This window comes from Emydura macquarii, unplaced genomic scaffold (genome assembly GCF_026122565.2).
Source record: "Emydura macquarii macquarii isolate MOO-44397 ecotype Brisbane River unplaced genomic scaffold, CSIRO-AGI_Emac_v2 contig_1551, whole genome shotgun sequence".
NCBI classification, from domain to species: Eukaryota; Metazoa; Chordata; order Testudines; family Chelidae; genus Emydura; species Emydura macquarii.
In genome coordinates this window covers 13,455,197-13,469,234 of record NW_027131688.1, presented here as the reverse complement: position 1 = coordinate 13,469,234, position 14,038 = coordinate 13,455,197, and the positions used below count along the sequence as shown (strand labels likewise).

At 41.7% G+C, this 14,038-nt stretch overlaps 1 protein-coding gene and 1 long non-coding RNA gene across 2 annotated transcripts in view; one reads left to right on the top strand and one right to left on the bottom strand.

The window, feature by feature from the left end:
- The window catches only part of MNAT1 (MNAT1 component of CDK activating kinase), a 183,825-nt gene that overhangs the window by 63,115 nt on the left and 106,672 nt on the right, over positions 1–14,038 (bottom strand). The window contains exon 7 of the mRNA XM_067554908.1: positions 13,113–13,234. Coding sequence (XP_067411009.1) covers positions 13,113–13,234 — 122 coding nt within the window. The remainder of the gene's footprint in view (positions 1–13,112; positions 13,235–14,038) is intronic.
- The window catches only part of LOC137157563 (uncharacterized), a 41,466-nt gene that overhangs the window by 25,600 nt on the left and 1,828 nt on the right, over positions 1–14,038 (top strand). The window contains exons 2-3 of the long non-coding RNA XR_010921143.1: positions 10,023–10,142; positions 10,815–10,926. This is a non-coding gene — a long non-coding RNA (uncharacterized lncRNA). The remainder of the gene's footprint in view (positions 1–10,022; positions 10,143–10,814; positions 10,927–14,038) is intronic.

Sequence of the window (14,038 nt, the reverse complement as noted above, 5' to 3'; positions counted from 1 at the left end):
TTAAATGGGGGCATAGTTGCTACAGACTAGGGTATATGGACCTCTTAGTGAAAGTCACAAGTTACACAGGATGACTGTGCTGATACAGTGTCTGTACAAAAGTAAGGCCAGGCTGAGGGATCTGGGAATGGAGGCGTTTCTGAGGTTCCTGACTGCAGAGAGAAAGGGCCTGGTATGACAAACCCTAAGTCTCTTGGAGAAAACTCCAGATCAAAAGGTGTCTAAGGGACTCTTGAGAGAAGGGGAGATCGGCTGCTTTGGCACAGGGAGAGCACTCTCTCAGCCATTCCACACGTAGTTTTCTGCACAGCTCTATAGGTTATATGTTTCCACCTTTCCAGTTAGGCTTGCTTACCATTTTGGAGTAAGAAATCTTAACGTGCCTTGAGCCAACCTTTTGATCATCTAGGCTGAACTACAACGGAGGGCTTGCAAGGCGTGTGGGCAGGCACGACTGAGCCACATTCACCCTGTAAACACCTGAAGGCAGAGGGGGTCATTTTCTAAATATCTGTACAGAGCCTAGCACAAAGGGGCCCCAACCTGGCCTCTAGGCATTACCATAATATAAATCTTAGGTAATCATCATCATCATACTCAGGTGGATGTGCATTGTGTATACAGCCACCTTTGAGAATAGAGGGGAAAAAAAGACAAAAGAGAAAGTAGGTAAACTACTAATCCCACCAACTTTCCCTATGCCCAAATTCTCCAGTTATTTAGAGAAAGGGCAGCTGGCGAACAAGCTCACAGAAGCAGCATACTAGAGCCACAGGCTATGCTCCTGTCTTGGACAGAGCGAGAGCTTTGCTGCTTAGTTCCAATGAAGATATTTTTTCCTACAGCTGATTGGCCCTCTAGAAAATGCTTTCCCAGTGGCAACTCCAGATTGATGGGGAATAAAATAAATGTTACTGAAAAAATAAGTTAGTTATTTTTTTGTGGAAACATTTCAAATGTAGAAAAACAGCACTACTTTCAGTATGAAAATAACTCAAGCATGTAGAAAATATATTACATCAACTAATAATAAATCTAATCTGTAATGTTTCCTCAGCATCACACTTTGTTCACACTCATTTGAATTCCTATCAAGCTATTTTTAAATAAATCTTTTACTGAAGAAAATATCAATAAATCAGAATTATTTTTTAAACTAATCAACTTCCTCTTTTGCAAAGCAATTTGTTTAGGTAATGGAAAGGTTTCCATGGTAGCTTACACTTTCAAATTACAGACATCAGTAATTGGTAGGACTGAAAAAAAGACAAACAAACCTAACAATGTTTGAATTAAAGAAATTCTGCTTAAAAGATCATATATATTTTTTCTTTAAGAAAAAATATGTATGCACACCTGCTGTTCTCCTATCAATCTGAGCAGGAAACCATTTCACCACTGCATCATAAGTAGAAGAAAAGTACTTATTAAAACATTAATCACAGTCCATTATATTCTGACTCACTGCCAAAAGTTGCCATTACATCACAGAAAATATCTATTAACCAAAACCTGATTCTGACAAGTTACAGAAGCATAGTGTTTAGGCTTTAGTAATGTAAAAGTCAGTTTTAAAAGAACAGTTACACAATTGATTTTGCAGTTGCAAGCAAGTATAATTAATTGTTTTTCTGACATTTATTACTGCAAGGGGCTTGATTTAACTGGTGTTTCTACTGTAAAATTATTCAAAAATTATTTCAAACTTCACCTACCTTTATTAAACACATTTATTGTGATGGTATTAAATACCCAGGGATGGCTAAACAATTTTAAAATGCACTGGATATACGACTACTATGTAAAACTGTATTGTCTTGTGTAAATATGGGCCTTATTTAGAACTATGTCTCACAGGAAATTATGCCAAATGAAAACCATCCCCCTTTTCCACTCCCACTGCATAGGATTTATGTTTTTACATTTAAAACCAGTTAGGTAAAGAAACAAAATCATGGCAGCATTACCTTCAAGCCAGGGCAATAGCTAATCTGTGAAGTAGGAGTATGTTCACATCATTATTTTATTATTAGAAACACGGCCTGACTGGAGTATTTTGACTCTGAAGCCAGGAAAACCAACATCTCAATACTTTTTGCGAGAAGAAATTTTCACTATGGGTCTACATAAAGTATCTTTAAAAATATTATTGCCTTGGTTTTAAAATTAGAAGCCTAAATTTTACTTACCAAGTTTATATATAGGTAGGTAAGCACCCAGCCCTACAAAGGCTTAGGAGTCTACTTCACTTTATGTGAGTAGTTCCAAAGTCAAAGTCACAGTGCATAAAGGGAAGCACACATGCAGGATCAGGAACTAAGTAAGTGACCTCTTTTTCCAAAGTTATGAGCGCCTAACTGCTCCCATAGTGGTCTGTATGTTTAGTACTACAAGCCCTTGAGACCAATCCTTATGAGCTACCATTAAATTGGACAGATGTTTATTATGCCCTGATCCTGCAAATACTGATGCATGAAATACCATGAATTAAGCATGTGGACTTTCATCTCTCATGATCAGGGTTTGTTTTTTTTTTAATTAAACTTTTATGATTAATAAAGAAGGTACCTACAATACATAATGCTAGCAAAACAACTCACTCCTTTAGGCTTGTTCCCTCTCCATTTAGATAAGCTGGAAATTCAACATTTAAAGCAAAGGCATACAAGCTAAGAATTATGTTGCCATTCCTTGGACAAATTCAAGTTTCTGAAAGATCTTAATTTTTCCTCCTCTTTTTAAAAAAAACCACCACTACCACCACACACATGCTTAGTCACCAAAATGGCTCAACAGTCTTCCGGCCACTTCCAGCCCCTACCTTTCCAAAGGCTCCTCCCCCACAATCTATTTTTACTTTTTATTAAGAATGTACTAAGAGCCTCATCCTCAGAAACATTTCCACTGACTTCATAAATAGGATCACTTTTATTGTTATTTATACAGCCCTATACATGAGCTTCACGGACATATGAACAACACAGTCTTTGACCTCCTTAGCCAGCAATCTAAGCCCATAGGTCACTGCAAGTTTGCAGGACTGAGTACTTTTTACACATACTGAGACCAAAGGAATTCTTGCACATATGTATTTGCAGGGTAAAGGCCTAAATTACTACAATATTTTTTCCTCTTTTCATGCTTTGGGTGAGGGCAGAATGATGAGAGTACAGCTGTCCTGGGATCTAAGGTAAATGGCATCCTTCTTTGGTATGAATTGCTCACTTCTAAGCACCATACCTTTGCTGCTTGGAAGACGCAGCATTTGGATACTGCAGACTGCTCCCAGCTTTGAAACATTCCTGACTCAGATGATCTCTGCAAGGAATATCATCTACCATCAATAAAGGTGTTAGTAAGAATGACAATGTGATCAAAGCGACTATAAATCATAGAATCAGAGTTGGAAGGGACCTCAGGAGGTCATCTAGTCCAACCCCCTGCTCAAAGCAAGACTAACCTCAGCTAAATAATCTCAGTGAGGGTTTTGTCAAGCCGCAGCTTAAAAACCTCTAAAGATGGAGATTCCACCACCTCCCTAGGTAACCCATTCCAGTGCTTCACCACCCTCCAAGTGAAAAACTTTTTCCTAATGTCCAACCTAGACCTCCCCCACTGCAATTTGAGACCGTGCTCCTTGTTCTGTCATCTGCCACCACTGAGAACAGCCTAGCTCCATCCTCCCTGGAACCCCCTTTCAGGTAGTTAAAGGCTGCTATCAAATCCCCCCTCATTCTTCTCTTCTGCAGACTAAATAAGCCTAGTTCCCTCAGCCTCTCCTCCTAAGTCTTGTGCTCCAGCCCCCTAATCATTTTTGTTGCCCTCCGCTGGACTCTCTCCAACTTCTCCACATCCTTTTTGTAGTGGGGGGCCCAAAACTGGACACAATACTCCAAATGCGGCCTCACCAATGCCGAATAGAGGGGAATAATCACTTCCCGCAATCTGCTGGCAATGCCCCTCCTAATGCAGCCCAATATGCTATTAGCCTTCCTGGCAACCAGGGCACACTGCTGACTCACATCCAGCTTCTTATCCACTGTAACCCCCAGGTCCTTTTCTGCAGAACTGCTGCCTAGCTCATCGGTCCCCAGTCTGTAACTGTGCGTGGGATTCTTCCGTCCAATGTGCAGGACCTTGCACTTGTCTTTGCTGAACCTCATCAGATTTCTTTTGGCCTAGTCCTCCAGTTTGTTTAGGTCCTTCTGTATCCTATCCCTACCTTCCAGGGTATCTACCACTCCCCCCAGCTTAGTGTCATCCGCAAACTTGCTAAGGGTGCAATCTACCCCATCTTCCAGATCATTAATGAAGATGTTGAACAAAACCGGCCCCAGCACCAGCCCCTGGAGCACTCCGCTTGTTACTAGCTGCCAACTAGACATAGAGCCATTGATCACTACTCGTTGAGCCCTATGCTCTAGTCAGCTTTCTATCCATCTCATAGTCTCTTCATCCAACCCATATTTCTTTAACTTGCTGATAAGAATATTGTGGGAGATCGTATCAAAAGCTTTGTCAAAGGCAAGGTATATTACATACGCCGCTTTCCCCACATCCACAGAGCCAGTCACCTCTTCATAGAAAGCAATCAGATTGGTCAGGCATGACTTTCCCTTGGTGAATCCATGTTGACAGTTCCTGATCACTTTCCTCTCTTCCAAGTGCCTTAAAATGGATTCCTTGAGGACCTGCTCCATGATTTTTCCAGGGATTGAGGTGAGGCTGACCAGTCTGTAGTTCCCCGGATCCTCTTTCCTCCCTTTCTTAAAGATGGGCACTATATTTGTTTTTTTCCAGTCATCAGGGACCTCCCCCAATTGCCACGAGCTTTCAAAGATAATAGCCAATGGCTCTGAAATCACATCAGCCAATTCCCTCAGCACCCTCGGGTGCATTGCATCCGGCCCCATGGACTTGTGTATGTCCAATCTTTCTAAATAGTCTTGGACCTGTTCCTTCGGCACTGTGGGATGTTCACCTCCTTCCCATTCTATGCCGCCCAGTGCAGTAGTCTGGGAGCTGACCTTGTCTGTGAAGACAGAGGCAAAAAAGGCATTGAGTACCTCAGCTTTCTCCACATCCTCTGTCACTAGGTTGCCTCCCCCATTCTGTAAGGGGCCCACACTTTCCCTAATATTCCTCTTGTTGGCAACATACCTTTAGAAACCCTTCTTGTTCCCCTTCACGTCCCTTGCTAGCTGCAACTCCAATTGTGCTTTGCCCTTCCTGATTTCATTCCTGCATGTTCGAGCAGCATTTTTATACTCCTCCCTAGCCATCTGACCAAGCTTCCAGTTTTTGTAAGCTTCTTTTTTGTGTTTAAGTTCACCAAAGTCTTCTTTGTTAAGCCAAGCTGGACACCTACCATATTTGCTATTTTTTCTGCACATCGGGATAATTAGGCTTTACAGGCTGTTATTTAAGACTCCAAGTGAGATTCTTTCTAGGAAGAGACTAGTTCAGGAAGCATGCTGCTCAAGGCTGGGCCAGCAAAGCCACTTCAATCTCTTGGTCCATTTGGTACTTTGGGAACAATTCCCATTTGGAAGGCTATTCTAGGGCCTCTCCCACTACTGCATCTATTTCTGGAATCCAGGCCAAGAAGTGGCATTACTTTTGCAATTTTAAAGAACTCATTACTTCTCTATTAAGGTGCGTTCATTTCGCTGGCTGCTCCTATTCTGATGTGATCACTTTCTCTACAGCTGCATTAATAACAGCCAAAATGCTTTGTTGGGTTTCTGCTCAAAAGAAAGTAAATATATGGTTGTTTAGAGGTTTCTCCTGATTCAGAGTTGTGGAGATTCATCAGATCTTTGTTTCATAGGGAAAAGGGTGTGGCCAAGTCTTTCCTGTCCATTCACCTCCAGTGTTTCTGAATCTGGATCCCATACTTTCCCTTCTTCCAGGAGTGATGTTTCACAATCTGAAGATGACATACCTCTTCTCTATTTCTTGGACCTCTTTGCTGTATTTTTGCAACTTCCTAGATTTCTTGCATGACTTGGAGAGGTAAGAACTGGGTAATTCATTCCCTTTTCTTTCAGCTTTTGAATGAATTCTTTAGCACTGGATATGACTGAAATGGCCAAGTAAAGCTGCTGGGATAGTACTGAATTACAATGTCACTGTGATTGACATAAATCTGGTAAAGCTTGGTAAATCTGAGTGCTAGAGGATTCTGGGAGCAGGGCCTCTTAGCACTAGACACATTGTATGGAAAATCACAGAGAATACCATACTTGGACTTGGCACTGACATAAGCCATGAATATTTAACTAGGAGCTCTGTGTGTGTGTGTGCGCGCGCGCGCGCGCACTAATATTATAGACTAGTGGTATGGAGGTGTGTGTAATGGTGAATCTGGAACTGACTGACTTGGGTCAACTGACCCTGTAGAACAGCACAACATCAGGTGCACAGGTGACTGTTTGACAAATGTATATGTCAACGGATCCCTGGAGCCCACCCCCCAAATTAGGAAATTAATCATGATATGCTAAATAAGTGCTAGCAGAGCATATTTTGGGGACATATACCTTTTATTTAAAAAAAGTCACAAGTACTGGAAAATATCACATACCACATGCACCCCAATTAACATCTGAAGAGAGACTTGGTAACCAGAGGGTCTCAGAGTAGCCAACACCCTACTGTGAAGGTCCATTAAGCAAACCAAGTACTTAAAAGAAGAAAAATAAGAAAAAAACAGTCTCCACCTAAAACTGGTAGCTATACCTGCTTTGTTTGCCAATCAGGATACTGTGTAGGGCTAGCATAGTTACTGAGGGTTTACGCTTGGGGAATTGAGGCTTATTAAGAGGAGGCATTGTATAGCCTTTTGCTGTCTATGATGCTTTTGAATAAATAGCTTTGCAACGGAGAAACTGAAACTGAGTTTTCACTGGTACTGATACTGTATGTTATACTCCAGGCAGGGGAGCTCCAAGGTTCTGAACAAGAGGAGGTAGTTCTCCTGGGGTACCTGGTATGCCGCTAGGCTGTACCTTTCCATGCTCTGACGGTCCGTTATCAGACTAACTCAGTTCCTCACTCTTCTTATGACCCTGGTGCCACTGTAATGCTGATACTACTGGGCTTGAATAGCATTATTTGTGGCTGTGTGCCAGAAACAACAACAACGGAAGCTGGACAAGGAGCATCTGAAGACATTTGGGCTCTCCAGTTCCAGGGTGAGTAGCTGGGGGGACAGGAAAGAATGCTATTCCATATGGAACGCAATCAAGAATTTGCCCTATCCACCATCTTGGTACCAGCTGTACAATTCCCAATGCAGAGGCATGCTGCACTGGGGGGAGACCAAAGAGAGAAAGAATTAAGGGCGGCAAGGCAAAGCGGAAAGAGAAAGAGAGAGAGGGAGTAGAGATGGAAAAGGTAGCAGGCATCCCCCAAAATTCCACAAAAAGGTAGAAAGTCATGGAAGCTTTAAAATTGCATGCACAGGTCTCACAAAGGCAAGAACTTCTGACCAGATAATCAAGGAGTGGGGCTCCCTACCCGGTCCCCAATAGTGAGCATGAACTACCATAGGTAAATATCCCTCAGGTATTTCAAAATGGAGGGTGCAGGGAGAACTTTGGTTTTGGAGGGAGACAGAGAGATGTGAGAGCTCAGTATGTAGGACCCCACACCTTTTTAATGCTAATATGCAGTTAGCCCCTCAGAGCAAGACACTATCACACAGGCGACACACAACCCCGGAACAGACATTTCACCCCCGTGCCCTGCACAGAACAACTGCACTGCTGAAGGGGAAGCATGCACACCTGCAGAGACAAGAGCAAGATTTGCCCCTCAGTGATTCCAGTGGTAAAGCTAAAATGTGGATTGTGGCTTTCTGAAATAAGCTCAATATTTATTGCTCTTTACCATTTTAATTCCTTAGTGCAGTTTACTCAACACTCCTCTGCTCTTAAAGGTAGGTGCTGAATTTTTATTTATACATAAATACACACACACACTTAATAAACATCATGATTTACTATTCTGCAAACGCATACTACAAAAGACTATTCTGGAATAAATGGTATAATTACATTTCCTACAGTGACCTTGTAATCTCTTGAGTATTTACTCTAGACTAAACAGCCTTATTCAGCTGCCCTGTGTCTGATTGTCGATGAAAGAAGCTTGTTTGACAACTGCTTCGAGCAGAAACATATTTTTTCCATGATTGCATTAAAAAAGGTAAAAAAACAACATTACCAGACTACTATTCCAAGCACAGAGGTTCATATTAGATCGATGAGTTAATTCTGAAGCCAAACGCCAACAAAAACAATTACTATGGACATTCTGCTGTCATGACTAGCTTTTGAGGTTAATTTAGTGGTACATATACAAGTGCAGCCAATTTTAAATATAAGTCACTACATGATGTACGCAGGCTTCCCTTCTTGGTTCTTTATACATTTTCCATCTTCTTTGCTTTTATAACTCTCCCGAGACCTTTTACAGTTACAGAACCCACACTCTACCCACAGGTGGGCAGGCAAGAAGCAAACCTCTGTTTCATAAGCAGTCCACTATTAATATATTCAATTTCTAATGACCGTGACAGAAGAGCTCCATGCAAAGCACCATATTTCAAATGACACCCTATAGTATGTTCATGTGATATTTTTGCCAAAAAGTCTATTTCTTGCACAGTAAGACTTCAGACTTACTACAGGCTGTGTTCCTTGGATCTCCTTGTGTCTCCTTGGATTTCCATTCAGTTGGAAAACCAGTGTTAATCTACCTCCCCTGTATAAACCCCCAGCATTTCAAAACCTTATAACAAAACCTGCAGGATTTCAAGTAGCGTGTTAAAACAATATAAACCAGCTCCTAAATCAGCTCAAAATTAACATTGTTTATGAATTGTTATACCTTCCGTTCCCATCCAATCCTCAAGAAGGAAATGCACTAGTTACTGTATTGCATATCCAATATGTAAAATTTAGTGCGTGTGTGAACTGTTTTCTTCACAAAAGTCTTTATTCAAAGCTGCTCATTGCAAAGTGCGTAAAAGTGGTTATATGGGGGAGGAAGGGTGGATATACTGCATAGAAAGGTGTCCAGATACAGTTATGTCCCTCAAAGCATAAATACTCCACCTCCTACCTGCCAATTCTCATTTATCATCCGACAGATTTAAAAAACTCCATGAAGTCAATCGGAATCTTTCCACTGACTTCAAAGGGATTTGAATAAGGCCTTAGAACAGGAAACTTGTTGGAAATGTATGTGTGCCCTGCTAGCCGTATATTCCTATAAAAATAACGGTACAGCAACTGCAAAGTATATGTTGCAAATCAGCCTTCCTTACTACTACTCAATCTTCCAGCTCTCTGATGACTGAGCTTGCTAAGAAACTTATATTCGATTCAGAGGAAGCAGAATGAACTCAGTGTTCAGAATCAATGGGCCAAAACAGATCAACTTGGAGAGCCACACGTGACGTTTTCTACTTCAAAAGGCTCAAACAAACCTGTATCCCCCCTCACTGCAAGACAGCAGATGTGAAAAATCACCTGTTACAATTTTTGGAGTTCAGAGGCCCTGTTACCCATTCCAATCAATTCTTAGTTATTTTATTGGCGTCGGAAATTAATGCAGACTCAGGTTAAGCAGTTATCAGCAACTCACCTGACTGAGAAACAGACTAACAAGGATTTAAAAGTAGCTCAAACAGCATCATGTCACTTCTTCAAATATCACCAGGATTAAGAGCTTGAAAACAAATTTTTAAAACCTGTTTGAATGCTGGATTTCCCCATATGGCTTGTCCAAGATGTTTGAAAAATGGAACACACTGTGGAGTTTATCAGCGCCCACCACAATTTAATTATCTGAAGCCTAGTGAACAACTCGTATAGGACAATTTAAATATGAACAACCATTTTTTAGAAAAAAGAAAACTAACACTAATCCTAAAGTAAATTCTTGAGAATTAATCCTCTTTCTTGTGCTTCGTTATGAACCTTCCTGCTAATCACCCCTTTTGTTCTGAGCAGACTCCAGCAAACTGCAAAAGGAGCAGCCTTCCTTGCTTTGAAAATTGATGTGAGTGTTGTGGAAAACATTAGGTTAAGAGGAGAATATTTGAAGGACCCATCCTGTTGAGAGCTCTGAAGGTAATAAACCATATCTCAAAATCAATAAAAGATGCTACCAGAAGTAAATTTAAAGACTCCACACTAGTTTGGCAGAGTATTTGCAAAAATCTTGGCTCCTGAGGTTTGGATAAACTGAAGTCTGCATGTTTTGGGGGAACTGTCTAGCAAACAATAAATTGCAGTTTCCAAGCTGCAATTTTACTATAGGCACAAGAAATTTTGCTGTAGCCTATGACTAACTACAGTGTTATAAAACTGAGAAATTTGAATGATAAAGTGAAACCTCACTAATTTGCATACACCATGAAAAATATTCACCTCAGAGGGGGACAAGGAGAGACCGAGAGAGATGGAGAAACTGAGAATCTGTGTCTTTCTTTTAGATTTAACCTTTGTAATGGGGTTCAAGCTAAAGGGAGCTAAAAATCTTTAATAGGAGCAAGTAACACCATTATGCCCAATTAATCTGCCTCATGCAGCCAGCTGTTTGCAGCTGCCTCTAAGGCCAGCCAGGGGACCAAAACACATTTGTTATGCATTTATCATCAAGAGATGAGCATGAGTTCATGCGAACACAGAACCAAATATATAAAGGAGTAGGGTAGAGGTTTTCAACCAGGGTACACATACCCCTAGGGGTACTTCAGAGTATCTAGGGGATAAGCGGCATGTTCTCTCTCCCCCTCACAGGTACAGACCCACCCTCCCTGTGGGGGGAGGGAGGAGTGCCTGAGGCCTGGGGGGCCCAAATGCAGGCTTGGCCCCCGGGCGCCAGAGACCCAGGCTATGCCACTGAAGCCAGGTGAGAAAACATGAAGGGGTACTTCAGGTGAAACCTTGGGACCGTAGGGCTAGTTTCTAAAAAAAGGTTGAGAACCCCTGGAGTAGGGTATTGCGTGGTGTAAGGTATTAGAAATACCCAGTGGACTAGGATTTGAGGAGCAACAGCAGGGCACATGCAGGATGGGTATATTTATTTTTAAATTACAAAAGGCCTCTGGACTCAGTTGGCAAACTCACAGCTCCCCTACATGTGGCAGATGACATCTGCCAAATCACCCACTCAAAACTCTTTCATCACCTGCATTTGGCAGCCAAGTGGGATTGCATTCCAGAGGCCATCCCATGCAGGAAGAAATTAGACCACCCCTTCCCCACACAGCCAGAATACCCCTACCTCTTCCTGAGCATCTCTGCTAACTGGGTCTTGCTGACTGTGCTTCTCCAGCACTGCCTGCAAGGGAGGAAGAACTGCATTGAGGCTGCTCCTCCAGCATCTCTGCCTTCAAACACAACGTTGGATCCAGAAGAAAAGACTAGGTTTGCTCTTCTTTCCCAGATCCTAGTTCTCCTCCTCCCTCCAGAGACCAGAGAAGGAGGGCAGCAACTGAGGGTACGGTGCTCAGAGAATACCAGATTGATGGTGGGGGTGGAGACACAACAAAGGAGAAAAATTATGGGTCTGCTTAGATGAGAGAAATTAAGCATGAGCCTAAGTATTGGCAGGACTGGGGCCATTGCATACAACCCCTGCCCCCCACAACATTAACAACTCAATTGGAGCCATGCAGTAGTTGGGGGGAGGGGGGGGGTTGCTTTCCAAGAAGCTGGATCCTCCTGGAACGAGCATCACACACACTTAGATACTATGGAGACAAGTATTATAGAAAGATTCCTGGACTTCATTGATTAGTTACTCGTGGCATATGGGGATATCTGAAATGCCAATGCCAAAGGGGGCCTCTCCACAGAGACTTATTTTTCCCAAACACTTTCATTTCTATGAAGGCCCAGGGCTGACAGAGCTTCAGCACTCCCCATGCGGCAGAGGGGCCCCCCCACAACTGTGTTTTGAATATGTGGCAAATGCTGGCTCCAGCTATACCCAAGTTGGGGTAGCTGACAAACATACGCTCTGATAAATTTGATATCAGATAATGGAAATGATAGGCATCAGGAATACATGGGAGTAAAAACAGGACCTTGATTCTAGACATGCTTGAAGGTGTTTTGGATAAGCAATCTAAAACTCGGTGCTGCCATCAGGGCTGACAGTGTTTTAAAACTTTTTTGTTTTTGAGACTTAATATGCCCTCCTAGGATGAAAAGTGTAATTTCTCATCTGAAAACATGACAGCACAATCTTTCCATTGAGTTCAAAGGGTCCTCCCAGATATATTCTCTCATTGGTATTTTGGGGCCTCACTTGTGTGTGTGCACATTCTGAGATTTTTTAAAAATTTTGTTTCTCTCCCCCGACATCCTGCATTTTCACTGCTCTGCAATATGTTTTCTAAAGTCACAAGGGTGCATGACCTTGAAGAAGGCTAGAACCAGCTCAGTGACACCATCCATCTGGCTGGTCGTGTATGTGTTTAGCAGGTGTTCAGCTGCTAACCTCTTCAGCGAAGAGCAGGCATGCCACTATTGTGCTATTCCGTCTCCATTACCTTGGAATGCCAGGCTCCTAAGATCCCTTCCAAACATGGCTGCACACTGCAGTGCAGTCAAACTGTTGGGCCAGTTCTGCGTTATACTGTGACAAAGTTAACCTCTAGGCTTCATTTCTCCCAAATGTTGTTTAACTGTAGATGGCAGTCAGGGAGTAAATCTACTCTTTTCCATGGCAAAAGGCCCAGCTTTGATATTTTTACTGGCTTATTGCTGGATAAATTCAGCCTTGATTTTTTTATTTATTTACTCTTTAATACTGTGCAACTGAAAATGAACAGCTACTTCACCACGGCTGCCAACAACCTTAAAAAACACTAATGCTATCCAATTTAGCTCTCAATAGATCCATAAAGGCTAGAGGACCAAAAATTTTTAGCTTATCCACCCAAACAAAACGATGGTTGGACAGGAAGTCTAATATTTCATTAAAATACTTTAAAAAAAAAATCTGTATGCTGCTGGCAAAATGAAGATAGTAACATTCCCAGATACAATACCATGAAATGGAAATTGAAGTTCTAATGTGGTACTTACCCTAGCCTTCCCAGCAATTCAGTCTCTGGGACTGGTGGTCCATAGGTCTCTACTTTCAATGGCTGATACTCATACAGTGCTTCCTCCAGTTTTTGAATGGGCGCTAATGAAATATGCTGACCCTGTTGAAAAGAAGTAACAATGAATATTTAAAATGTGCCATTTTTTTTTGCTGGCTCCTTCATGGAGCCTACACTTATAAAGCTGGATTGACCATCACATTAACAACATATTGTCCATTCATTAACCATTTCCTGATGGTAATTTTAATTCTTTACTGGGATCTACAGTATGGAACTAATGTTTTGATAGCTGTAATTCTTTAGAGGGGTGAAATCAGACTCACTGGTGAAATTATTGGGTAAAAACTTCACTCATCAGAAGTAATATCAAACAAATGTCTCTGAGCAACTGTATTAGATTTTGTAATCAATGATTTCCTGAAAGCCCTAATTAGAAAGGGAAGTTACTTTAATTTCTCTCCACTGGACTTTGTAAGCTACTATATATAATGGCTCTCATGATAGACTTTTCAATGGAACACAGTTAATTCATTCAGCAAACTCCCATTTGTTCAGTAACTAAAATATAGAAACACGTAAACATAATATTTTAATTCCAGATGGTACTTATGCAGACCATTGAGAAACAGTTAAAATTCCTTTTAAAGCTGACATCACTCCAAACTCTCCCAAAACAGGAGATTTGGGGTTGGAAAGGAGGGAAGAGATAGAGCCTAGTTAACAGATGTTGCCGTGAGACATTCTGCACTGATTTTGTTGATTTTTCACACAGTTTCAGTTTTCTACTTTATTCTATGGTGTTGTCAAAAATACCAACAGCAGAACAGAGAACACTACAATCCCCCAAACCAATCTGTGGGTCCCTAAAGGGATTCAGCTTCATATATGCAAAATGCAGGAATT